At 51.5% G+C, this 25,851-nt stretch overlaps 2 protein-coding genes across 8 annotated transcripts in view; one reads left to right on the top strand and one right to left on the bottom strand.

Annotated features, from left to right (window-relative positions):
- The window catches only part of KLHDC10 (kelch domain containing 10), a 31,157-nt gene extending 16,497 nt beyond the window's left edge, over positions 1–14,660 (bottom strand). For 4 of the 6 annotated variants that reach the window (XM_068946513.1, XM_068946359.1, XM_068946672.1 and 1 more), the window contains exon 1: positions 14,530–14,653. In XM_068946513.1, coding sequence (XP_068802614.1) covers positions 14,530–14,626 — 97 coding nt within the window. In that variant the 5' untranslated portion in view covers positions 14,627–14,653. Of the gene's footprint in view, positions 1–14,529 lie in introns of all 6 variants that reach the window. The other 2 variants (XM_068946747.1, XM_068946837.1) reach the window with 2 other exon arrangements.
- Positions 14,661–14,754: 94 nt separating this feature from the next.
- On the top strand, positions 14,755–25,419 carry ZC3HC1 (zinc finger C3HC-type containing 1). Of its 2 annotated transcripts, none has more exons than XM_068945894.1 (10): positions 14,755–15,146; positions 16,522–16,633; positions 16,830–16,980; positions 18,810–18,893; positions 19,478–19,605; positions 21,328–21,485; positions 22,413–22,614; positions 23,268–23,477; positions 23,682–23,891; positions 24,908–25,419. In XM_068945894.1, the coding sequence occupies exons 1-10, from the start codon at positions 15,016–15,018 to the stop codon at positions 24,974–24,976; spliced, it is 1,455 nt and encodes a 484-aa protein (XP_068801995.1). In that variant the 5' UTR covers positions 14,755–15,015; the 3' UTR covers positions 24,977–25,419. The 2 variants fall into 2 exon arrangements, with proteins under 2 accessions (XP_068801995.1, XP_068802081.1); XM_068945980.1 differs by having other exon boundaries at positions 14,873–15,146; positions 23,271–23,477.
- Positions 25,420–25,851: the final 432 nt, after the last annotated feature.

Here is a 25,851-nt window from a genome sequence, read left to right as displayed (position 1 = left end):
AACATAAGGAGTATCTCGAGAACAAAAACAAAGCAGAGAACTGCCTCAGGGCTGGCACAGCAGCAGCCCCGTCTCATTTTAACCTTCCTGAAAGGCTGAAGCCACAGTCTGGGAAAACAACTTAAACAGCGAGATTCTTGTCGGACGACGGCAGTTTGAAGTCGCAGCTGACAATAAACAAGCGAGCAAAAAGCAATTCCCAGCTTGGTTTAATTCAGTGCACAGCAAGAGACTAGCACAGCGCCAGAGATGGATCATTTCCTTTAGTAAGACACGGGACCCCATAGCGAATGAGGATGATGAAAGGAACAGCCAGGGATCAGGTCCCTGAACAGAGGCACAGGTAGAGCATTTCAAACTGGCTAGACCAGGTGTTTCAAAAATTTTTCTACGCAATAGCGAGTGTTTTGGTTAGGTACCTCAAACCTTTGTTTTGAGAAGGCTACATAGCATTCCCCTAAACTGTACAATTTCAACAAGTAACCATCACCCTTGCAAGCACCTTTTTCTGCTTATCACACCCCCATGACAGTCACGCTGACAACGAAGACCAAAAATCAAAAAAAAAGATCCCCTCACCCAAACAAACCAGTGATCTTCACCACCCACCCGCTCTCACGGCTCTTTTGCAGACTTTTAGGATGGACAAGGACCCACTGAAGCGTCCAATTAGGACCAGTGTTTTCTTCTTAGAGCCTGTTACTACAATTAGCAGCAGTAAATCAGACCCACCGACTAATAACAAATGAGGCAACAAGCATATTTCCTACACAAAGGGCAAAATAAACGATTTGCCCAGACTGAATAACGGATTTTAATTCAATACAAGCAGATGTGCTTAATCATGTTCCCAGTCTGCCGCTGCTTTAAGCTCCAATCCTTGTGGAAAATTAAGCTGCTCTATAGGGCTCAAACAAACACCTTGTGGCTACGTTTTGACGGCTTTGGATTGCTTCCAGTAATAATTGCATCTCACAGCAGTCGCCACTTAGAAAACCAATAAGCACTAACTGAAGGAGAGGGGAATAAAGCTAAGGAATTAATGGAAAAATCCTTAGGCTCCAGTCCATCTATTCAGACGGCTTAGCACTATCAGTTACCAACAGCGGAGAGCGCCTTAGCACCTGGAAGCGGTGGTCCACTACACGTACGAAGAGCAGCAGCCAGGAGGTTCCTGGCCCCAGCAGTAGATTAAGCTATTAAACAGATGCAACGAGCTTCAAAGGTTCACCTGATGGATGTCTGCAAACAAAAGTTGTGCCAAAGAAGTACTCATGTCCCTCCGCAGTCTATCCTGACGAAGGGCTCACAGGTCTACGCTTGGCCAAAGGAAGCTCATCCAGCTCGTTTCTTTTTCTGTATTTTCCCTGAAGGTTTCCAAAGAGAAGACCTGAGAAAACTGAAACGGGAGCTTAATTCTCCAGTGGAAGACTAGGAGCACTGATGCATATATTTGCGGAGGACGGAAGGGTTTTTTTTTAGTTCAGTCACATATCAAATTAAATAGGGATTAAGGAATTAAGAGTTCAAATATAACTCTAACTATAGATCCTATTCCCTTCCAGCTATACTCCTGCCGTGAGAATTTTCCAGAGCGAAGAGGGACGAATAAGCTTGCTTTTACATAAAGGAAACAGCTTAAAGAGTAAGACACACAATTCATACAAAATAAATACTTAAAAACAGGGAGGCATTCTTTGCCACTCACCATTCAAAATCAAAAGGGGAAGACACCTGACTGCAACAAAGCCCAGAACAATTGCAAGACAATATTTAAGGTCCAACAGAAAGGGGTCAACACTTGGAGGCGTGTGGGTCCTTGAGACAGTGCGATGGAGACATTAAGCACAGAGATTAATCTTTTCCAGATATTTCCAAGACGTACAGAAAGGGCACCAGAAGCCAGAGCTGTTAGTACACAGATGCTTGCAAGCGACCAACGGAGACAGACTGAAAGGACGACACGGCCGGCTACTCATCTCCTCCCAGGCAGCCCTTTTACTACGTGCCATATCCATTGCTAGTTTACTGCCCACTGCCACTAGCTACAATTTAAGTCTGGAGCAATTTCATTTTGCTCCATTCAGAGAATAACAGAATTGCTGCTCTGTTCAAGGAAACCCCAGCTGTGTTTTGCTTAACGCTGCACTCCACGCACAAGGAGCGACTTCTCTCTCTCTGAAGGCTTCCCATTTCCAGCCTGCTGGGTTCAGCTCTGCCGTTCACTAACCTCTTCTTCTTACCGGATGAGTTCCTCCTGCCCTCAGGTGCCCAGAGAAGATGACATAATCTACCTACACGGAGGGGAAAGAATTATCCAACACATTTGCGACATCTATGCAAGCACATTCACAAATGTATGAATGAATGCTACAGTGTTAAACTGAATTAAATTGCCTTCAAGCTCCTCTATTCAGAATTGAAGTGACCTTAATGCACTTTCGAAGAAAGTCTTAAAAAAAAAAATCCTCTAGTTTCTGACTTTTTAAAGAAAAGACCTGCACAAGTTTAATCTAGTTAAGAGTTAATTCAAATCAGCTTCTTCAGCAGACAAGTTCCAAGACTTGTACCTCCAATAAAGAGATGCATTTCCATTTAATTATGTTCTATCCAATGATTCATGTCTCTTACTGAAATGCTTAATGCAAGGTTCAGATCTGGTTTTGCTCCAGCATTAGCAGCATGCAATGAGCCTATTAGACAAATGAAAACTTTAGAGAATTCAGGAAGACGGAAACGCCCAAGGCTGTGCTAACCTCCTCCTCTAGCCAGCAAAACCCATCACGCAAAGAGCTGAACCTGCCTCGGATTAGAGAAGTGCCAAACGCTAAGCAAAGCACAGCAAGACACCGTCACCATCAAAAGCTGCAAGTCACAGGGCTCCGCGATAAATTCTTTGATAGCGGACAAGGAAAGCAGAAGCATGATATACAAAGCCAAGGCAGATCTGTGGGAAGGAAAGGTCTTAAAAGCTAGTTACAGTTATAGAAAATGACTTTAAAGTGAAAAGATATAAATCGGAAAGCAGACTGCTTCCCAAGCGTAAGGCTTCAAAGCAAAGCATTGTTACTTTGCAGCAGCAGCAGGAAGGAAGGGGGATATATTCATGAGGCCACACGTCAGCCCTTAAATTTGGGGACTCCTTTTGCTTGGCCCTTAGGGAAGAAATGGAAACAGTAAAACTGTTGCCTCAAGGACCCTCTTTCCTTCGACCACCTGGGGACTCCACAGACTTTTGTTTCATTTACACAAAAACAAGTAAGACATAGTAGCTTTCAGAGAATGAGAACTACTAAGAAGAAGAATAAATGCAAACAGAATTAAGTTGAAGAATTGTGACAGGGACGTAATTAAGGAAATTTCTAATTTATCACATGGAAGCTTACCTGCTGGATATCAATTAGATAGTCACCTGTGAACACGCTGTTTAATGTTGGCCCGCCGCTGAATGGGGCGGGTGCCCTGATAACAAAGGATGTAGAGAAGGCAGAGTTATTGAATGCCGCCTTTGCTTCAGTCTTCACTGCTAAGGCCAGTCCTCAGGAATTCCAGACCCTGGGGACAAGAGAGGAAGGCTGGAGAAAGGAAGACTCTCCCTTGGTCAAGGAAGAATGAGGTTAGAGATCATTTGTCCGAGCTTGACATCCGTAAATCCATGGGCCCCGATGGGATGCACCCACGAGTGCTGAGGGGGCTGGCGGATGTTATCGCTAGGCCACTCTCCATCATCTTGGAAAGGCCATGGAGATCAGGAGCGGTGCCTGAGGGCTGGAAGAAAGCCAACGTCAGCCCCGCCCAGTCTTCCAAAAGGGCAAGAAGGAGGAGCCAGGAAACTCCAGGCCTGTCAGCCTCACCTCCATCCCGGGAAAGGTGATGGAACAGCTCATCCTGGAGGTCTTCACTAAGCATATGGAGGACGGGAAGGTGATCAGGAGCAGTCGGCATGGATTCACCAAAGGGGAATCGTGCTTGACCAACCTGATAGCCTTCTCGGATGGAATGACTGGCTGGGTAGATGGGGGCACAGCAGTGGATGTTGTCTGCCTGGACTTCAGCAAGGCTTTTGACACTGTGTCCCATCACATCCTCGTAGGTAATCTCAGGAAGCGTGGGCTAGATGAGTGGACGGTGAGGTAGATTAAGAACTGGCTGGACGGCAGAGCTCCGAGGGTTGTGATCAGCAACGCAGAGTCTAGTAGGAGGCCTGTAGCTAGCGGTGTCCCCCAGGGGTCAGTCCTGGGTCCAGGCTTGTTCAAGGTCTTCATGCATGACCTGGAGGAAGGCACAGAGTGCCCCCTCAGCAAGTTTGCAGATGATACTAAACTGGGAGGAGTGGCTGACACACCAGAAGACTGTGCTGCCCTTCAGAGGGACCTGGACAGGCTGGAGAGATGAGCAGAGGGGAATTTCATGAAATTCAAGAAAGACAAGCGCAGGGTCCTGCCCCTGGGGAGGAATAACCCCAGGCACCAGGACAGGCTGCAGGCTGACCTGCTGGAAAGCAGCTCTGCGGAGAAGGACCTGGGAGTGCTGGTGGACACCAAGTTAAGCAGGAGCCAGCAGTGTGCCCTTGTGGCCAAGAAGGCCAATGGTCTCCTGGGGTGCCTTAGGCAGAGTGTTGCCAGCAGGCGGAGGGAGGTGATCCTGCCCCTCTCCTCAGCCCTGGGGAGGCCTCACCTGGAGTACTGTGTCCAGTTCTGGGCTCCCCACTATAAGAGAGACATGGCACTACTGGAGAGAGTCCAGCGGAGGGCTACAAAGATGAGTAGGGGACTGGAGCATCTCTCCTGTGAAGAAAGGCTGCGAGAGCTGGGCCTGTTCAGCCTGGAGAAGAGAAGACTGAGAGGGGATCTCATCAACGTGTATAAGTATCTGAAGGGGGGGTGTCAAGAGGATGAGGCCAGTCTCTTCTTCGTGGTGCCCAGCGACAGGACAAGAGGCAACGGGCAGAAACTGAACCACGGGAAGTCCCACCTAAACCTGAGGAAAAACTTCTTGCCTGTGAGGGTGACAGAGCACTGGAACAGGTCATCCAGAGAGGTAGCGGAGTCTCTTTCGCTGGAGATATTCAAAACCTACCTGGACGTGATCCTGGGAAATATGCTCTAGAGGACTCTGCTTGAGCAGGGAGGTGGGACTAGATGATCTCCAGAGGTCCCTTCCAACCTAAACCATTCTGTGAATCTGTGATTCTGTAATTCACTCTCTTAAAAAATGCTTCATTAATTGACTGCTTGAATGGCCCAGACTGACTTTGTTAGAAGGGATTCCTAATTTAATACCTCTCCAGCAAGAAGTATTATTAGAACAGGAGAGTAAGAAAGAGGACGACTTATGGAACGCCTAAAAAAAAACAAAAAAACCCCACACCCTTAGCATCAGCAGATTGCTTGAAGCTACATAGCACTCAATATGTTATTCTTTGAGGGAGGATGAAGCTGCAGTTTCCAAAGTTGAACGGCACCTACCAGTCCATAAATGTTATTCCTATTCTGACCAATACCTATCACAAGTTTCAGTTTCAAGGTTTATTATATTCCAACTTTTGGGCCTTCACAGCCTCAGAGACATATGGAAAGCCTGAAAAAAGTCAAAAAAACAACAACAAAAAAACCCCCACCAAACCAACCTTCAGCATCAGCAGATAACTTGAAGTTACATAGCAGTCTGAACGCTATCAGCACACCTAGAGCCACAGCATGTGTCAACAGCTACAATCAAGTCTACTGAATTTCTCTACCTCATTTCAATAGCTCTACAAAGTTATACGAGGGGAAAATTCAACTCTGAAGTACAAAGTGATTCGGTGCATCCACTGAATCACGCGCAGCCAAAATGTAGAGGCAAGAAGCACTTAAAACAGAGCAGCACAAAGAGACCTTTCAAAGAACAAAGGAATTTTCTCTCCACTGATTATCCTCCCTTTCACGACTGGAGGAAAAAACCGCCGGCATCGTCTCACTGGCTAGGTTAAACAAGAAGGGAGTACCTGCCGTTCACACAAGCCAGCCTTTTTTTTTTTTTTAAGGGAGGAGAAAAAAAGGGGACTAATTAGCTGGATTCATTTCCTTAAAAAAAAAAAAAGAAAGAAAGAAAAAAGGAGGAGTTGAACACAAAGTTGTTTTGAGAGCCTGCCTGAAACTATCCTTCTTCTTATCATGACCACATTGCCAGAATAAATAATAATCTATTAATCAGTGCTAAGCTCCCAGCAAAGAACGAAGTCTGCTATGCCCTCAGTTCCTGCAGAATTTAATGTTTCTTTCCAAGGGAATTTTCCCTAACCCCTACGATGCCTCCTTATCGGTTCCCAGCAGACTGATGCAATGCTGTTTTCCCGCGGTGGCAAAGCCACAGCTGCCGCCTCCCTTTCCGGACCAGCCGCGGAAGGAAGATGCCAAGGATCCCCAGCGTCTCGCCAGCGCTGCAGGACCCTGCAGAGAGAAAGGAAAACGTGACCCAGCCCTACACGGTCCCCTCGCCAGGGACAGGTACAAGGCTGGGCAGCAGCCAAAGCACCCCTGCGGGAGGAAAACGACTCTTGCATCCTTTGGGAGCCGAGCAGATGGCCGAAGTGAACGCTGCTAACCTCACACCTAAGGCACGAGACTTGAAGAACGGAAACAGAGGTCAAGCTCTTTCACCATCTCAGCTACCCGAAAAGAGATTTAGCTGTAGCCAGCAGAAATTGCAGAGCGCGGAGGACTAAATAAGCATAACTGTCTTGCAAATACATACCCCTTCACGCTCACGCCCCTTCGCAGTAGGTTTCTGCCTTGGAGCTTCAAGAGTGGCAACTTCCCAGGTTCAGCGCTGCCCCTCTAAACTCCGCCACGCACTTGCTTGCTCAGGGTGCAAATAACTCACGTGCGCGCTCGCCTCCCAGAGAGGTGCTCAAAGCAGCGGCTTTGATTTTAGCTCTCACCTATCAAACAACGAACAAGGGGTTTAAGCAAGGTGTGGTTTCATTTTCCACGGAGCTAAATATGCTTTTGCACAAAGTCAGCTTCCAAGCCGGAGGTGTTCATTTTCTGCCTCGCTTTTTTGCCTTTGCTAAAGACCCTTCTGAAACTGGCACACAATTATGTTTCAACACGCTTTCCCCACCCCCACGTCACCGAATTACAGAAGGATCCTAACAATTTCAGGTCCAAAGCATTTACGGTTTGCTTTTCACCTATTGCATGCTTGTTTCTTGCAACTTTTTTATCATTTTCTCGTTTGGCCCGTTAAGGAACGTTACTGTCCACAAGAAGAAAAGCACTCAGGAAAGGTAAGAGCCAGCAGAAGTTAGGAAGAGGGATCTATTCAGAATATATAGGGAATGACTGTCAAAGTCTCAAACTATGACTAAACGCCAACCTTGAAAGATTTCACTCACATTTGTCACATCTAACCCCAAGCATCTGTGTTTTCCGCGTAGCAGGATGCTCTCTCCACAGCAGAAGCAAATCCTTCTTTTTCCTTCCCCTTTTGCCCAGCCCAAGTTGGAGCAGCCATACAGTAAAGGAAAAGCCAGGATCCACCCAGCAGTGGATCCAGCCACATGATGCTCTGGTATTTGGAGGCTCAGAGTTTAGTGCTGTAGGGAGGCAGGTTGCTCCAGGCAGTTTTTCCCCTAGTAAAATATATCTTCCTGGGCACTTGGGGATTTGGTGAAACGTATTCATGCGATATCAGCCGCTGCTCTTAATAGATGGTTACTGACGGGACATACACCCTCAGCACCGTCCCACGGAGCTAAAAAGCGCTACTGGTCTCAAGCTCAGGGTTTCCACATGCAGGTGGAATTCAAGGTCAGCAGAAACACTGGGCTTCTAACCTTCAGAAAATAAGTTTATCCAATAAAACCTGCCAATGTTTCTAAATCTCAAGGACAAACAACAGGTTTATTTTTATAGCCAGATGCATTTGGAAAAAAAAAAACCCGCACTGTACATGTGCAGCATGTTTTCTACCAACATATCAGGCCTCAATGCGTGAGGAGGCAGGTCCAAACTTCTTTAAAGATTATGAGACTTTGAAAATTAGAAAATAAGTGTATGCAAAAGCTTATACAGCTTTTCACTGCTAAATGATCTCTACAAACGCATAAAACAGTACCTTACCAAGACGATGGCAGCTCAACTATAAGCTCATGACAGACAGCCAAAGGTTTACAATTGACCACGTGCACCCTTCTCTTGCTCTTTAGAGCACCATCTCAAACCACACTCCACAACAAGCAATGCTTTGGCCAGGTAAGCAATAACACACTGATTTATTAAAACTGTTATCTGAGCAACAGCTGTCGATACTTACAGTGCATACAGCGAGGCAGCTGTATTTTGATTTCTATTGTGTGCTCAACAGAGCACACAGCAGCACAAAAAGCAGACTTACCACCAAGGTGCTCTCCTGCTTTTTTTTTTTTTTTTTTTTAAATGAAGTCTTCATGAAGTCTTTAAGTTAAATATCACTTTGCGTTCTGTCTTTAGTAGAGCTCGGTTTATGCTGCCCCTCCTTTCCTAACAGGAGAGGACTACTTGTTTCACATTGCTTCCCGAGTGAGTTCCTTGACCTACTGCACCATGAGATGGAGCAAGGCAAGGCAGACATCCCAGAGCTTAGAGATTAAGCCCCCAGATTCGAGTTTGCATCAGTGCTCTAGCTAGCTAATGCTGTGTAAGCTCCCAGTTTGGCTCCTTGAACAAAGCTGTAACATTTTTTTTTTTAAACTGTGGTTTGATAGATCAGAGGTTACCATGTACATCAAGTAATCTGAAACAAATCAATACTGAAGTCCTATTCCAGCTTAAACTTTTAGTGCTGCCAGCAAAATAAGAGCAAGTATCATGTTCTGCCAGGCTACAATAGGAAAATTCTGCCAAAACAGACTGCTAGAATTAAAAAAAATCAAAAAAAAAAAATAAACACAGACTCCTGGGTCACAATGAAAGCCTACAAGTACTGGTGGTTTTAATGTTCTGAATTTTAAGTCTTAGTTAAGCTCACATCCTGCAAGCATTTTCAAAATTCATATATTGCCTCTGAATCCAATTTGTCTCCACTGGCTAAATAAGCCATGTCTGAAAAATAAGTGTTTAGCCCTAAAAGACTATTTGATCTTTCCATATTTACTAGCGAACACTGTTTTCACATACAGCCATGAATCCTTTTCCTTTTACATGTGATTCTCAAATCTGGATTTGAAGAATAAGCTGAAGGGTTTTAAATCAACCCCTTCTTCCAACCTCTCCTCCAGACCACCTAGAACAAAGCAAGATTTTACTATTCCTGGAGCACAACCAACAGCAATTCAGGTCCAGCCTCAGACAGCTCCAAGGATAGCAATTCCTGCAGTTCCCTTTGTAAGTTCCCTTATCACTCAACCTATTTAGTCATAACATCCAGTTGAGGGCGATTTGCAAAGCAAAGGATGTAAGAAAGTAGCATTAACAAAACTCACCGCGAGATCTGAGGGAACGGATGGGTTATTTTATTTTACAAAAATCTCCGAATAAGTTGGTTCTGGCCGCTCACACCCACATGCTCGCAAGCACCAAGACCTATGCGTCCAGGTGATCTGGCCAAGATCACCCATGTTTGGAAGATGAAGGGATGACAGCTGTCAAAGCCTCACTATGTTTCCTGGGTTCCTCCTGACAGAGGAGGACAGATTGGTTTTGGACAGGTCTGTCATACCCTTAGGAACCAAGAGCTTCTACAGCATGATCCTTTAACCTCAGACTTGTGCTTACTCCTGCCTCCCCAAAGCATAGGTGAGCCTGCTGCCTATCGTCTGCATTTCCTCAGCTCTGGCCTCTCTTCCTGCTGGGCTAGCAGGAAAAGGAATGGCACAGGCAACGTGCTGCAGCCTCGCTGCCTTTGCCGTGTTATCAGGGTGTAGGGTCTTCCGCTCCCAAGTCATCTGTGCCGGGGCCTTACTGGAGCACTGGGCTGCAGGGGAACGACACGTTCCTTGGTTTTACCGCGGTCAGTGGTGTCCCTGGTTATCGATACAGGCCATTCTTGCAATCCCTGCTGCAGTTTTCTCCAGGTGCTTTTATGCACGCGTTACCTGTTCTTACTGCATTCAGACCAACTTTAGTGCTTTTATTAGAGACCTCCACAGTCCCCTGTTGGTTCAGGCACTGTTCACACTGGTGTGAACGCGTGCATCTACCTTGAGACTTGTTCCAATACGTTGGTTATCTGGCCCTTCTAATGCTCTTTCAGTCAGGCTGTGATCTTCAATCATATCAACCCTAGTGCAAAGCCATACAAAGTGGCATATATTACACTGCAATATTACTAGCGTTATTCCTAACAATGTAATCTGTCTTTCAAACGCAATTATTTCTTGAAATACAAACTAAACAACTGTAGGATGCAAAGCTAATTAATGCAGCGCAGCATTTGGTGGCCACCTTTTCGAAATAACGTACCAGTGGTGAACAGTTAAGGCTTCGGTACACATCCTTTTTACTGCTGCTTAAGGCTTTATAAAGATGCTATTAAAATTCCTTTCCCTCCTACTTAGTTTTTCCAACATGTAGAATTGCAGGTTTCAGTATCCTTAGGAAAGCTTCGGAAGGACAATTAGGTCAAGGGCTGAAGCCAAATCCCTGCTAACTCTTGGGAGAGAGAACAGGACAAGTCAATATTGACTTTGACTCCAGTCTTCACAGTTTCATCTATCTTTTTCATACTGGCCAGACAAAATATGTTTGAAACGCATGTAACTAGAGTCCATTCCAAACATTTGGATAAGCAGGATGTGAAAGCGTCATCTCCAGCACTGAGAACAAGGCTTAAAGCCCACTCCTTCATCCAGCAGCGTTCAGCCTTCCCAAATCACAGAGCTCCCTTCCATGGCAGGCTGCCTGGGTCTGAAAAAAACCCGGGAGAGAAAGTAACTGTGTTTGGCTCACCAGTGTCAGAACCACAACTCTGCCTCAGCCCAGGACCGAGGGCGGCTGGGGGAGGCTGGAAGAACTGCCCCAGGATGCCAAACACAACGCAGAGACCACAGTCCAGGAGCCTTTCCTTTTAAATATTTGAAGTCTCCAAAGCAGTGTTCCTACGGGAGCTATCATCCTCATACCTGGCTGTCAGAGCTTTTGGTTTTGAATCGGTATACAGAATGGGTGTATTTCTTTATTCTGTTTCTCAAAGGCCTTAGCTTTCAAACCTTTTTGTAGCAATCAGACACTTCAAACATCTCTACAAGTGTGCAATCGATAGTCAGTATTTCCCGTGATTAGTAAAATAGGAATAAGATTGTAATACATGAGATAATATCCCCAGCTGAGCTGAGAATAAAAGAAAATATTAAAACACTATTGGCTGGAAGCAGAGCAGGGTAGACACAGAGAAGAACACAGAAGTCCTTACAGGTGAACTGTCCTTACTGAGAAACCACAGCAAGAGAGGAAACATTCACCCCCGAAATGTGCATACTACAGGCTGTGGTGTGTTTTTATGTTATTAAGTTTGAGTACTCCTTAAGTGATTTTTTGTTTTTTATGTGAAAAGAAAATAAAGAGAGGAATTTTGGAAGTTTAAGATATCACACGTATAACGATCTTCAAACAATTGGCTTTAGGCTCGCTCCCCCACGCGGCAAAAATGGGTTCAGGATATTTCTTCTTTTTTTTTTTTTTTCCCCTCTAAATTTTGTACACATATTAGAAATTCAGAACCTGTCTGCAGAGAAAACTACTGACTGGTACTCTGGAAAAATTATAGCTCAAGACAAGAACGTGAACGCTGAGCATGTGAGAGGGGAAGATATTTTTAGGTGCCCAAATCGCTTCTGTTCACTAATCCCAAGAGTCTGATGGAAACACGAGGAAAAAAAAAATTAGTATCACGATCATTCATTTTAAATGTGGACAGGAAGTTTTCCAAAGATGGGAGGAAGAAAATACACAATACCTACACTTGACATTTTTGATCTTTCCAAAGCTCACAAAGAGCCAAAAATAGCTCCCTTCTTTCCCTCATCCAACGTACAATCGTACATGTTTTAAGAGTCACACATCATAAAGCAGGGAAAAAAGACCAACTTTGTTTGCATTTAAGCTGTTAAGCCATCAGTGAGACTTTTTTTGCGGTTACTGCTTGAGAAATACCCCCGTTGAGCAATCCTCCGTAGAAATATTCCTATTCAGAAAGCAAACAGAGCAGTGCAAATCTGATATCGGCTCCTGCTAGCAGTTTGCTTACCCTTCTTTTACCCTTCTTAATCATGACCCAAAATATTTTAAATTCTTAGGGGCGAGGAAGCTGACAGAAGTTAGAAGTCTTGTCCACAGTCATATAACAGATCAGTGGCAGAGGGAGGAACGTGACAAGGACAGTAACTAAATAAATACATATGCTCTAGCATTTAACTGGCTTTTTGCCATTTAGTGAAAAGATACCCTTAAACTACTTGAAATAACACATGGCTTACTGAGAGCAAAAGTAAGCTCTGCAGAGAGGGATCTAGTGAACTCATCTAGTCCATGCAATTTGCACGTTTTCACAGCAGTAATTACTGATACTAAAAAATAATTCAAAAAATAAGCGTAGCGGACTTTATGGAAAGAGTCTAGGGCATTTAACAGTGAGGAGAATGAAGGAATACCCTGGAAACATAGAAAGAGAATTTAGAGGTACTAAAACAAGCCCAGTTGGAGGAAATGGAAGAAGAAAGAACATCCCTCGCTACATATCTCAGTGGTTATGTAACAACTGCTGGTGAAGCTCTATAAATAGGACATCTAACAGGTGTCAGATGGGAAGAGAACTCCACCAATCTACGCAAATGAGATTTACCCTCAGTTAGTTTTTCAGCAAGGCTGACAGCTAACGCACAGGTTTGTTGCGACTAGCCTTAAATGCTAACGCTGAGCTGAGCTGAATGGGGCCAGTTCATCCCCGCGGCAGCAGCGCCTGCCCCTCCAGAGGTGTCAGCAGGCAAAAGTCCACATTCGGAGGTAACCTTTAGCACTTGCACGCAACAGCAAAAAACAGGATCGCTAGGATCGTGCCAGGAGGATGTGCTACTCCATTTGCTCAAGACAGCGATCAAAATTCAGGAATAGGAAAAGATAGCATGCCCTTGTATTACAAAAAAGCCCTTATCAAAGGAAGAAGGAAACGTTTTTGAGAATTCACCCAGAAGGAGAACGTAAAGAAGCTCTTTAGCAAATTCACATCAATCTCAAACAAGGCAGGAGGGCATCCTTGCTGTTCCTATGCAGACTCAGATCATGACAGCTTTCACGGGGATGGAAACGCCTGTTCCGAGCCACTTGGTGTTCAAAACGAGGGAAACCCCCGCTCCTACCCTGGAGGCGACCACCCCATCTAGGGAGAATACCTCAGCCTCCTCCCCATAATATCCTGAGAAGTTTGGGATGGGGGCAACCTGCTCATCCTGAGATCGTGGAGCAGTACCCCAGGCCCCCCAATACACCAAGGCTGCTAGGACAGAGCAGGAACCACCACCCTGAGGTTGTAGGATGAGACTGACTCCCCATCTCAGGGAGCTCAGAGAGCCAGGACCCCCGTACGCTGAGACTGTTGAGAAGGGGGTAACCACCCCATCCCAGGACTGTGGGGTGCCCCAGGCCCCCTGGACAGCAGGGCATCCCAGGCTCCCAACCCCCTGGAAGGGTTTGCATGGGGGCACCTCTCCATCCCAGGACCTTGGGGTATCCCAGGCTGCTGGGATGGGGGTGACCCACCCCCACCAGCGCTGTGGGGTGCCCCAGGCCCCCTGGCACCCCAGAGCCGTTGTGATGGGGATGATTTTCATCCTGCGACCATACCCCACCCTGGGGCCATTGGGATGGGAGTGACTTCTATTCAGCAACCCTGAGATGTCCAGGACCACAGTCTCCCGGGGCTGTAGGGAAGGGAGTGACCCCCACTCTAGGAGTGTAGAGTACCCCACCCTGCTACAATGGTGGTGCCCTACCCCCCCCCAAGACCATAGAGTAACCCAGGCCCCCCAGCACCCTAGGGCCATTGTGATGCGAGCGACTCCCATCCCAGGACCACAGAGTGCCCCAGGCTGCTTGGATAGTGCTGCCCCCCCCCCCCAGACTGTGGCCCGCCCCAGGCCCCTGGTCATCCCACAGCTGTTGCTATGGGGGTGACTCCCATCCCAGAACTACAGAGCACCCCCGGGCCATGGGGAGGGTGATGACATCCCCTCCCAAGACTGTGGGCTACCCCACGGTGCTAGGATGGGGGTGAACATCGGGGGTACTGCGGGGCACCCCAAGCCCCACAGGATCCCACAGCCATTGTGATGGGCGTGACCCACATCCCGGCACTATGGGGTACCCCAAGCTGCTGGGATGGGGGTGACCCCTCTCCCCAGGACTGTAGGTACCCCAGGACTCCAGCACCCCAGGGCCGTTGGGATGGGGGTGACCCCCACCCTGAGGCCGTGGGGTGCCCGGGCCGCCCCCCCCCCCAGCGTCACGGGCGGATAGGAGGGAGTTGACTGATCCCCACCCAGGCGCCATAGGCCGCCCCCTCCACACTCACCCGCCAGGTGCGGCCTGCCGGGCAGCTGCACGAAGCGGTTGAGGAGGCTGCCGGCCCGCAGCCGGTTGGCCTCCCAACCGCCCTCCGCCGCCGACATGGCCCCACCGCCCTCCTCAGGCGGAGGGAAGGCAGCAGGCGGAGCCTCGGCCCCGCCGACCAATCGGCGGCGAGCTTCTGCGGCTGCAGCCTATGAAACGCGGACTTCTTGGCAGGTGAGGGGGGGGCGACTTCACAGAGGAAAGTTGGGGGCAGGCGTGAGCAATCGAGGCTCGCCAGCCTCGCCCCGCGCCTGCGCGGTTCGCCCCGCTCCGCCGCGGCGGCAGCAGGCGAGAGCAATGGAGCGCCGGCGGCGGGAGCGCCCCGCAGGCGGGGCACAGCACCGAGCACCCCGGTAGGGCCGGGGCCGAGGGACGCCGCGGGGCCGGAACGCTTGTGCGCGGCGCCGTTTCCCTCCCCCCGGGGGCCGGGATACGGTGTGGGACCAAAATGGCGGCGCCCAGCGCCGCGGCGGCGGCGGCGGCGGCGGGGCCCCGGGGCAGGCCGCCCGCCGTCACCCCGCAGCAGATCCGCGAGCTCATCGACGGCGGCATCGCCCCGGAGGGCGCCGGCCTCGACGGGTGAGGGCGGCGGCGGCCGGGGCCGGGCGCGGGGCCGGGAGGCGCTGGAGCAGGGTGCTGGGGGGATACTGGGAGTCACTGGGGGGGATTGGGAGTCGGTGAGGGTTAGTGGAGGGTGTGGGGGGGATACTGGGAGTCACTGGGGGGTACTGGGAGTCGCTGAGGGTTGTTGGAGGGTGCTGGGAGTCACTAGGGGGGACTGGGAGTCGGTGAGGGTTGTCGGAAGGTGCTGGGGGATACTGGGAGTCGTTGAGGGGTACTGGGAGTCGCTGAGGGTTGTTGGAGGGTGCTGGGAGTCACTGGGGGGTACTGGGAGTCGCTGAGGGTTGTCGGGAGGTGTTGCGGGGATACTGGGAATCACTGGGGGGATTAGGAGTGGCTGGGGGGGTACTGGGAGTCACTGGAGGGGACTGGCAGTCGGTGAGGGTTGTCAGAGGGTACTGGGGGCTTACTGGGAGCCCCTGGAGGGTGCTGGGTGTGGGGGGGGGGGGTTACTGGGAGCCCCTGGAGGGTGCTGGGGGGGTACTGGGAGTCCCTGGGGGTCTCTGGAGGGTGCTGAGGGGATGCTAGGAATCACTGAGGGTTGTCGGGAGGTGCTGGCGAGCACTGGGAATTGATAAGGGGCACTGGGATATACTGGAAAAAAACAGCCGCTGTGAGTGCTGGGGTGTGCTGGGAGCACGGGAGGAGAGTGGGAAGTAGCACTGGGCAGCAGTGGGCACTGGGTGGCAGCAGAGGGCACTGGGCGGTGCTGGCAGGCAGTGGGAGGGGCTGGGGGCACTGGGAGGCAGTGGGCACTGCTGGAGGGCATGGAGGTCACTGGGAGACAGTGGGAGGTACTAGGGGGCACTGGGGGATTCGGGACAGTGCTGGAGAGCACTGGGAGGTACTGGGGGGCACTGAGGTTGCTGCTGGGGAGCTTTGGGGGTGTCTGGCCAGATCTGAGCAGCTGTGCTCACCCTTGGAGGCGAGGTTCATCCTCGACCCAACTGTCCCCAAACTGTAACCGGCTTTATTAAGGGGCAGTTAAACCCCACGACACGTGCGGGTTTATCAGCGGGGGACGGCAGGGTGCAGGCGTCGCGGTTTGTAGCTCAGGCTCAGTGAGCGAAGGAGCCGTCTGCCCCGACGTGCCGCCCCCTCCGCGGCGTTAGGAGCTCTGGTGCAGCTCCGGCTTCAGAGGCACGCCACCGTCTTTGATTTGGCTTTGCCGGGCTTGGAAAACAAGCTCCTGCTTGTCGTGTCGAAGCCGTATCAGCCGCTGCCGCCAATAGTCGTGAAACATTTAAAAGGGGCCACTTCTTTTTTATGGGTTAATGAAATCTTTCTAGGACAGCATAGATGTCTTGCTTGCTGATTTGCCGTTTCCTTTTAGGAAGGACACGTCTGTCTGGTCAGAATCACCTAATGGATCTTCGCAAATTGATGCTCTCTCTTTGGAGTCAATGAGCAAAGAGGCCTACTTCAGCAGAGTAGAAACATTCACGATATCCTTTTCTGATGCTGAGTTTGCAGCCAGCCCTTGTCCTGCTTTGCTGTGACCCTCCCTGCAGTTTTCTCTCAGGTTTCATGTTCTTAGAGGCTTTTCTTCTCTTGTCGGGTCACCCTGAGAGAAATGACCTGTCTAAACGCTTAGACTGGCCATCCTGTGTTACGGCTGAGTTTTATCCTTAACGTGAGCACCCGCTGAAGTGGGCAGGCAAACCCCATGAGCTGTCTCCCCTGGTGTGTGCCAAATACGGGTGGACCAACGTGGAGTGCGACATGCTGAAGTGCTCCAGCTGCCAGGCCTTCCTCTGCGTGAGCTTGCAGCTGGCATTCGATTTCAACAAGTGTACGTATGCCAGCGTCTTCATCGGGGACAGGCATGGGGGTCGGCACTCCCAAACGCAGTGTTTGGGAGCACGCGCACCTCATTGCGTGCATCAACAGCTCCCGTAGGCGTGGGTGACGCTGGGTGTTTGGTGTCTCTGCAAATAAATGGCGAGTCTAGTAACTCTTTCCTTTAATTTGCAGGAACATAAAACTTCCTGCTCCCATGGTCAGAGACAGGTTTCCAGACTGCTTAGTTTGCTGTTCTCTGCTCGTTTTTCTAACGCAGGCCTGGCGGTGACTGCTGGTCACTGAGTGAGTCCTCGAAGGTGCTCACTTTGAGTAATTTTGTTCGTAAACTCCTCCACTGCTCTCTTTAACCTAGTGTGAATTACCATCAGTAAAACTCCCCTTTTTGTTTTCTTTACTGAGCTCGCTGTCTAGACCTGGCACCGGTTTCTCTCCCTTGGCCGTAGAGCGTTGGCCAGTCCTGACAGCGTGAGCATGCGCCCGGAGTGGCGCATGGGGTCCGTCAGAGGCCAAAGGACGGGAGCACCTGGGGCAATTTGCTGGCAGGGAGCAGGAAGAGCTCCCGATCCTGCTGTTGGACGGCGTGGGGCCGAGAGTGCCCCAGAAATGCCAGCCTCTGCGGTGCAGGCTCTGTGCCCTGCTGCAGCGGAGGTTCGGGGCCCCGCAGTGTCGCCCCAGGACCCAGCGCCAGACGGGAGCTGGGCTCGTGCAGCTCGCCAGCCTCACGGTGCTCGTGAGCCATGGCGCGGCCAGCCCTGCCCGCAGCGCGGCGATGGCCTTTGCTTTAGCATCTGCCCAAACCTACACGTTCCTTTGCCTGGGTCTGTCCTCTGCAGAGAGGCAGGTATTAGCACACCACAAATGTGTGTCATTGCCCCCTTCTCAATTTTCTTTGCTTGGTTCCAGTCCCTGCTCCTGTTATCTGCGAGATAACAGAGGGCAAAGCGCAGCCTGATGTCTGACAAGCGCAGCGCGTGGTATGTGTGATAGGGAGCTGCATAAGCATTTCCTTTTGGGTTATTCCGAATATCGACGCCTGCTGTTTGTTTAGACAGTCTTTGTTAAATAAACTATGACCTAATTATTCTATTAGTAATTGCACTGGTTTAGGAAGACCTAAAGTAATTGGAGGTAGGAAAGAAGAACAAATGTAGCTGGAAAATGAACGATTCCATTCTGGAAGGTTTGAACAAGTTAAACTAACCTCCCAACAAAAGTTCTGGTGTGTAGTTTTCAGACGTGGCTGTGATTTGGCCCCTACAGCCAGAGAGGAGCAGTCAAGTGAGTTAGCTAGCGGCCGGCAGCAGTCCGGGGTGGTAAAATCAGCAAGAGCACCCAGTCCCTGCGCTGGTGGTTGGATTAAACTGAGCGTCCGCTGCGCTGCCAGCGCAGCGTGGCAGGCTCCCCTCCTCCGTGGTTGCTGTGCCCAGGGAAGTGACAGGGCTCTGGCTGCAGGGAAGAAGAATCGGCCTGGTCATGTTTGGCATTTTGGAGATATCCCTTCAGCCCGGCTGCCTTCGCTACCGCAGAAACCGGCTGCTCCCTTCAGTCAGCGGTTGCCTGTGGGCAGAGCTGGGGGAAGGCAGGGCTGGAGGGGCAGCAAGCTGCTAGCTGCTTCGTGGAGGGAGGTGAGCGTGAGCCAAGAGCTTGGGGCTCTGCAAGATGTGGCGTCCTTCACTTGAGCTATGCTGAACAGGAGGAATCTGGCTGCCAGGAGCGGGGAAGCCTCCGTGGAGGATGCCCTCTCCCTCAATCCCCTCTGCTAACTCTTCCCCGAGGAGGTGTCTCCGCAGGGGAATAGAAGTGGTTTTTGCCTCGCAGATAAGGAGCGTTGTGTGGAGCTGAAGAAGGCCTTGTGCACCGCTCATGAGAAGTTCTGCTTCTGGCCAGACAGCCCCTGCCCAGGTTGGTCTTACAGAGCCTATCTAGGGCAGAAGTCTGGGGTTATTCTCTTGCTTTCTGCCTTTCTGATGTAGCCCTCATCTCCCCTCGCAGTAACGGGAGATTCTCCACAAGCTTTCAAAGCAGACAGTGTCACAGTCCTTTTTTTCCCCAAGGGGAGGTTGAAGTACAGGGTGGCAAAGGGATGTCTCTGAGCACCCTCAGCAAATACGTGGCTGAGCCACAGCTGGAGCTCCAAATCTTGAGCCTGGAACCAGAGCTATACCCAGCAGGCAGTACTGGCTCCATTAACTTCATATGACACTGCCTCCAGGGCAATTAAAATGCTATTCGGGCTGTAAAGGGGAGAAGATAGGGGAGGATTGTTAACCTGGGACGCTTTGAAAGGGTGATAGACTTTCACAGAGTCCTCACCGCACTAGGAGGCATGATTGAAAAGGAACAAGAGACTGCTCCATTTTTATTTAAAGGCCAGAAGACTCCTGTCAGAAGATCTTTTCTGGTCTTGTTTCCTCTCTTGCCCTGTAGAATGAAGGGGTGGGAAGGCTGGTGTCACAACTAAGGCCTCCTGCTTCTTCTTGCCCTAGATCGCTTTGCTGTTTTGCTGGTGGATGAGCCCAGAGCCCTTCTCCAGGACTTCCTGGACCGCTTTCAGAGCCTGTGTCAGCTGGAGCTGCAGCTGCCCTCCCTCAGACCAGAAGACATGAAAAACATGGTGAGTTTCTGGGGGCCTGCGTGATCAGGGAGCTAATGTCTCCAGTGGCAACAAGAGACCTGCCTGTGCTGTGCAAATCCTGACGGAAACAGTTGTGAGGTTGAGGATTCAAGCGTGAAACTTCAGGTTGCTGGGTAGGCTTTGCTCTGCTCTGCGTGCTTCTGTTACGTGCTCTGTCGTCTTGGTGTTTCCTAACGCTCGTTAAAGGGAATTCAGAAGGGTTCGTCCCCGCGAGCTCTTGACCAGCACAGGCACAACTGGCTCATGTTGCTGCGATGTCATCAGTCTGGAGTGGGTTGGGTTGTTGTATCTCTTTCCATCTCTGTGCCTTCCCCAACATGTGAGATGTTTTCTGGTGCCCAGCAGAAGGCATGTGAGGTCCCACAGACTCCTTCAGGAGTCTGCTCTCCCTAGTAGCTCCCACCCCTGTTCATTACCTCCAGGGACTCTGTGAGATGCAGCAGCCTGTGGATTACCTCTCTTGCGAGTGGCTGGGATCCCACAAAAGAGCTAGATACCATCATTGAGCTAGGAGGAGTCTGGGGTGCCAGAGGCTGCCCCAGAGCAGAGATGTGGGCAGAGGCCCACGCAGGTGAGGGAGTCTATCCTGCAGGCTGGCGAGTACAGTGCAGGGGGGCCTCCAGGGCGAGGCAGGCATGGGGGCAGGCTCGGCGGGCAGGAGGGAAGAGCAGGGAGGCAGGAGCTAAGGCAGGAGAGGATGGAGAGTAGCCACAGCCGGGAGCACATGTGAGATTGCCTCCTCGTGAGGACCTGGCCAGGCCGTGCTCTGCTTCAGCCAAGTCTGGCTTGTTGGGCACTCGCTCGCCAGGAAACAGATGGCTCTCAGCAGTGTGAAACTGTACGGGAAGCAGGGAATACTTCATCCATTCAGTAGAAATGGCAGAGGCATTTTATGGTCACCAGCATGAGCTGGCTGAGCTGTGGAAACCAGCAGAGCCCCCCTGAGAAAAGACGGCATAAAACCTATGCACAGATCATGTGTACAGATCGCTCTGCATGTAACTGTCCAACTGTCTCGCTAGCAGTAAGGTCTGGGGCCCTATCAACGGCCCCCGAAGCATTCTCAGTTTGTCCCAGCACAGACAGCCACACAGCCCCCACTGCCTGCCTGGGATCAGAGCGCCGAGCTGGGGTTGTTTGGACTCGTGGTTTGCTGCGAGTGGCAGAGCTGAGATCTGCTCCGCTGTCCCCGTGTGCCCTTAGAACAAAAGGTGCATGGACAAGTCCAGGTGACAGGGACAGTCAAAGAGGTATGAGAAAGCAGTCTCTCTGGGCAGCTTCAGCTGGCTAACCAGAATAGAGGTTAAGTGCTAAAGGTGCTAGGTCAGGTACCCAGTCCTTTGGGGAAGTAGAAAGGGGACCTTTTCTCGTGGGTAGCATGGTTTGTGAGTAGCAGCAGAGTCTTTTTTGAATGCAGGAACATGTCTGCTTTTCTACCTGTTGTAATTACTCTAACCGGAGATTCCCTCTTCTCTTGCGCTGCCGGTTTTCCCATGCTTGTTCTCCTATTGCAGGAAATATTATCGCTGCCCCAGGAGTCCTGAGGGCAAGCACTTGAGTGTGCAGGGGGCTGTCCAGTGCCAGGCAGGAGGCAGAAGCTGGACCCCGAACTCCCGTGGGGCTGGGGGCTCCGGCTGAAGGAACGTGGGTGCTACCTCTGACTGCTTTCTCTGCTGGCCCCGCTGGCTTTCTGTCCCACAGTCTCTGACAGAGGAGAAGATCAGCCTGCTCCTCCAACTGATCGGGGAGGAGCTCGAGCACAAAACGGAGGGAGAGAAACCACCGATGAATTTTGCCTCAGAAATCCTGCAAGTGCACATTCCTGCCTGCGTCCTGGCACTGTGTGGCTGGACTTGCAGGTCAGTATGTGGGTAATGCCTGTGAGCGAGGGCTCTGGTATAGGCTGTAAATATCCTGTGTGCAATCCAGAATGTCTGTTGCGCTTTGCTGCGATTGCCAGTGAAACCTGTCCAAGGCTGGAGAAATGCGAATGTCTCTCCTGTGAAATGTTCACTGCCCGCTATTTCACTGTTATTAATAAAAGCTTATCTCCAGCTGTCAAAATTGTGAAACACACTTGCAGAAACCCCAACGCAAAGCTTAACCTAAAATAGGTGTCTCCCAGAGTTTGCAAAGAGTCTGAACACAAGGCCTCTGAGCCGTCAGCTGCCCCATTCATTGCTGATTTAGATATTAAAGTCAATACTTGAAAGGTCACCCTCAGTGCTGGTTTCATTGCTCGTCAGGCCTGCAGGAAGGGAGGGAAGGTTCATGGCCTGAAGGTTCATGCTTTCCAAAGCGTGCGCTGCGAGTGAGGCCGCCACGCTGTTTGTGCCTGAGGCATCTTGCTGCAGGTGATCTCTTACGGTGCAGGCTGGAGATAGGTTTTCGGTGGGGAAGAGTAGAGCTGCCAACGTGGCTGGACAGTCAGAAGGGCTGAAGATGGGGACGATGACATCTTTAAACACCCTCATCTGCTATGCCGTAACTGACTGTGCTCCTGGTTCATGGCAAACCAAAATGTAAATGAGCCAGTTAAAGTCAAGGCTATAGAAAGTTTTTAATTAACTTGTTTTACTTGTTAGCGTAAAACAGGCTAAAAAACCAGTAACTGTGCTTCAGCCAAGGGGTGCTGACGTCTTAAAAAGTGCTGGCTCGGGTACCTGTGACTGTGACCTTTCCTATGATCTGCCACATACCTGCATCTGTTCTGAAAGCTGTGACACTGGGGAAGGGCCCAGACTTGTCCCTGACCTTTTCCTTTCGCTTTGGCTCTGTCCCCCCAGCACTGCATCTGGCTCCATGCACCTCTCGGTGATCACCTGCTCCCGCTGCATGAGGAAGGCAGGACTGTGGGGCTTCCACCAGCTGGAGTCGGCCGGGCTGGAGCTGGACTCCTACGGCCTGAGCAGCACCCCGCTGGCACCCACGTCTCCACGCAGGATGCTCACACGGAGCCAGGACGCGCTTCCTCCAGGCTCGGAGCAGGTATGGCCCAGTGCTTGGGACGTCTGAGTGGTACCGCATTGGTACCTGCATGGGGGGCATGCAGGAGCCAAAACTGATGTAGTTTGGGTGTCTGCTGCTGCTGACAAGCAGGTGTGTGAGGGGTTTAGCCGTCTCTGAGAGATGAGACCAGCTGGTTTTGGTCAAGGTGCGAGTCCCCAGCTGGATGAGCAAGGTACTGTTCCCTACAGTGATGTCTCTGGACAGGTAGCTGCCTCTTGCCCTAAAAAGAGGCTCATCTGGGCAATGGTGCTGTGTCCTCAGCCATTAACAACATCCAGTGAAAGTGGGTTGTCACTATCTTTCATGCTGTCCATTGCTCTCTGTCCTCCCGCCCCTGCAGCCCCCAGGCACTTCTGTGAGAGAGCCCAAAAAGGGCCGTTTGGGCCAGGATCCCAGTGAACGTCTGGCTTGGGATCCTGCGAGTCGGGGGCTGTCTTCATCCCCGTGGAACGAGACATGTCCAAGATGCTCCTGGTACGAAGGGAAGATGACTTGGGTCTTGCCAGGACAGCTGAGAGGGCCTCGATCTCTTGTTTGAGTGGGGCAGGGCCCCCCTGTCGCTGTCTCCCTTGGACTGAGGACGTGCTAGTGACCAGAGGAGCTCTGCTAATTCCTTGTTCTTTCTCCACCAGCAGCATGAGAAGAGCCCATCTCCAGCAATCTCCCGCCCGCGGGGTTGGGACTGCCCCAGCCCCATGGAGCGGGGCGAGTCGGAGGCTGCCAGCCCTGCGCTGAGGAGCCGCCCCGTTACCCGCAGCATGGGGCAGGGGGACAACGTGGAGGTGCCGTCCAGCCCTCACCGCAGGACCAAGCGAGCCCGGCTCTGCTCTTCCAGCAGCTCGGTGAGTGGCATAGGCACAGCGAGAGCCTGGGAGGGGGATCCGAGCAGGGTGTTCCTGATCCAGGTGCCAGTGTTGACACTGTTGGACAGCACTGGGCCAGCTCAGGGCTAGTGTTTGGGCATGAAGAAGGTTTTACCTTGTCACTAGGGTCTGTTTAAAACAGTGCTGTCGCCATCCTCCTTCACTGTCATCTTTCCCACCCAGGACACTTCCACGAGGAGCTTCTTTGATCCCAGCTCACAACATCGTGATTGGTGTCCCTGGGTCAATGCGGTGGAAGGAGGGGAAGCCCTGGAGGACCCCGCGGCCCAGATGGAGAAGGAGCCCGCGAAGGCAGAGCCGGGCTGGCGAGTGGTGCTGAACACGCTCTTGGCCATGAGAAAGCGCGACAGACTGCCTGAGACGGAGCCTGTGGTGAGCCTGCAGGATCGCCAGCCCTGAACCAAGCCATGCATCCATCCTTGAGCTTTCAGACACTGCTTGCTCTATAGCCTTTCCCTGGGCTGAAAGTGTAGAGGCTAAGTTTGGGGCAGATGGCTTCATTTGGGCTAAACCAGAAGTCGCAAACCAGGCTGACTCCGTGGCTAGGACCAAGCCTGTGTCTGCAAAGTCTCAGCTCGCCCTCTGGCTATGCTGACAGCCTCTCAGCCAGGTCTCGTCCGTTAATGCGGTGTTGCACACTGCTCTGTTTGAGGGCCGCTATAAATAGCGGGCTCTACACAGTGGCTCTGTGCTGCCCAAGATCTGGTTTCATTTCATGTCCTGATAGGCTCCCTACCCACTCTGCAGACATACTGCTAGCGGGGGCCTGGAGTCGCCAGCCCTGGGCCATTGGACCAGTGGGTTTGCCAAGCTGGGGAGAGTGGAGCTGAGGCCGCAGCTTTCCCTGAGCGGGTGGAGGGCAGCAAGAGGGGGCAGTGGGTACCTATCACTGCCTACCTGGATGCCTCAGCTCCGTTAGCCACCTTGAGATGCCTCCTTCAGGCTTTCCTCAGCCACGCTCCGGCCTGAGCTGCAGAGGCTGGCAGTGTGGTCTCAGCCCCTACTTCATCACTTGTCTTGAGCACTTCACATAACTTGTGTCCCCAACAGGGCTGGTCTCTTCCAGCTGTGCCACATACAGCTGTTAGCTAGGTAAGTGCCAGCTGGTCCTGTGAGACCTGGGAGGTAAAAGCACCAGCTGGGAATAGGGAGACTGGAAGTCCATTCCTGCTTCTCATTTGCCATCACTGTTTTTCCTGCTGGTAAACAGGACTAATGAAGAAAAAGAGCTAACTGATGTTCTGGTAGCCGAGTATGACATTTCAGTGTTTCTTTGCTGCAGCTTCTCCTTGCATGCTTTGGATGGGGATGCTGGGGACTGGTGGCAGCTGCATGTCCTGGTGCGGTGCCTTGATCTCAGATCATTGCTTTGCTCCTGTCTCTTGCAGAGCCTCTCGGTGAAGTCCTGTAAGGTGTTTCGCATTTTCCGGCAGTGGGAGAGCATGAATGCCTCCTGAACAGGCTGCCGCCAGTGAAACCGCAGCCTCGCCATCGGCACAGGGCATCACATCGGTCCGGTGGAGATCTGCTTTGCAGTTGCTCCCGAGGCATCTCTGTGCCCTGGGGAGGGGGTGCTGAGGAGGCCCACGCACACCGCAAAGGCCGTGGGCAGCCCCCGGCAGCCACTGAGACCCCCTCCTCTCCCAGTTGCCTTCCTTGAAGTCCCCCTGCCTTCACAAGTCGTTCCTGCGGCCCTCGGCCCTGTGGGCTTCGACAGCCCCTCGCAGGCTTGTTCCTCGTGAGCTGGGAAGTGTTGTAGGCCCACCGGGTGAGTGAGGAGACGTGATCCCTCATGAGAGCAACTGTTGTATCCAGCAGGGCCCAGGGGGAGCCGTGAGCTGCCACCAGCATGCAGGGAAGTGATGCCAGGTGGGAATAAAACATTTCACTTTTTTTCTTACTGGTGGTGCGATGCTTCTTCCTGGCACACAGCTCCCGTAGCCCCTTGGCATGCTTGTCCCTGTGGGATCAGTGTCCGGCTGCCTTCCTCTCCTTTCCCCACTTTCTTGTTTCACCATCTCCCCTGCCCAGTCTGTCCTTGGGAGCTGGCCCTGCCTCGAGCTCTTCGCTGGCTGTTCATCTGGGGCCTCGGCATCGCTTCTGTGCCTGTGCTCATGGAGGTGCCCACAGCCTCGTACCAGCGCCTGTTGGGATCTGTCCCAGTCACCGGTTGCCCGAAGTAGGTTCAGGTGGGGGTGGCTGGCTGTGCCTGACCCACCAAGGGCCAGATGTGTTGCCTGATCCGTTGCCTCTGTCCTTGAGGATGTTGCGGAGGGGAGCCTTGGGGATGGCTCAGACCTTGCAGGCAACCCAGATGGTGTTGGACGGCATG

The sequence above is a fragment of the Struthio camelus genome, chromosome 1, assembly GCF_040807025.1.
Source record: "Struthio camelus isolate bStrCam1 chromosome 1, bStrCam1.hap1, whole genome shotgun sequence".
Lineage (NCBI taxonomy): Eukaryota > Metazoa > Chordata > Aves > Struthioniformes > Struthionidae > Struthio > Struthio camelus.
The sequence above is the reverse complement of the archived record's forward strand: the minus strand, read 5'-3'. Positions and strand labels throughout refer to the sequence as shown.

Coding starts and splice junctions, on each gene's coding strand:
- ZC3HC1 (XM_068945894.1), top strand. CDS start 15,016: ATGGCGGCGCCCAGCGCCGCGGCGGCGGCGGCGGCGGCGGGGCCCCGG. Junction 16,981..18,809: donor GGCATTCGATTTCAACAAGT/GTACGTATGCCA, acceptor TTTGCCTCGCAG/ATAAGGAGCGTTGTGTGGAG. Junction 22,615..23,267: donor TTCCTCCAGGCTCGGAGCAG/GTATGGCCCAGT, acceptor TTTCTCCACCAG/CAGCATGAGAAGAGCCCATC.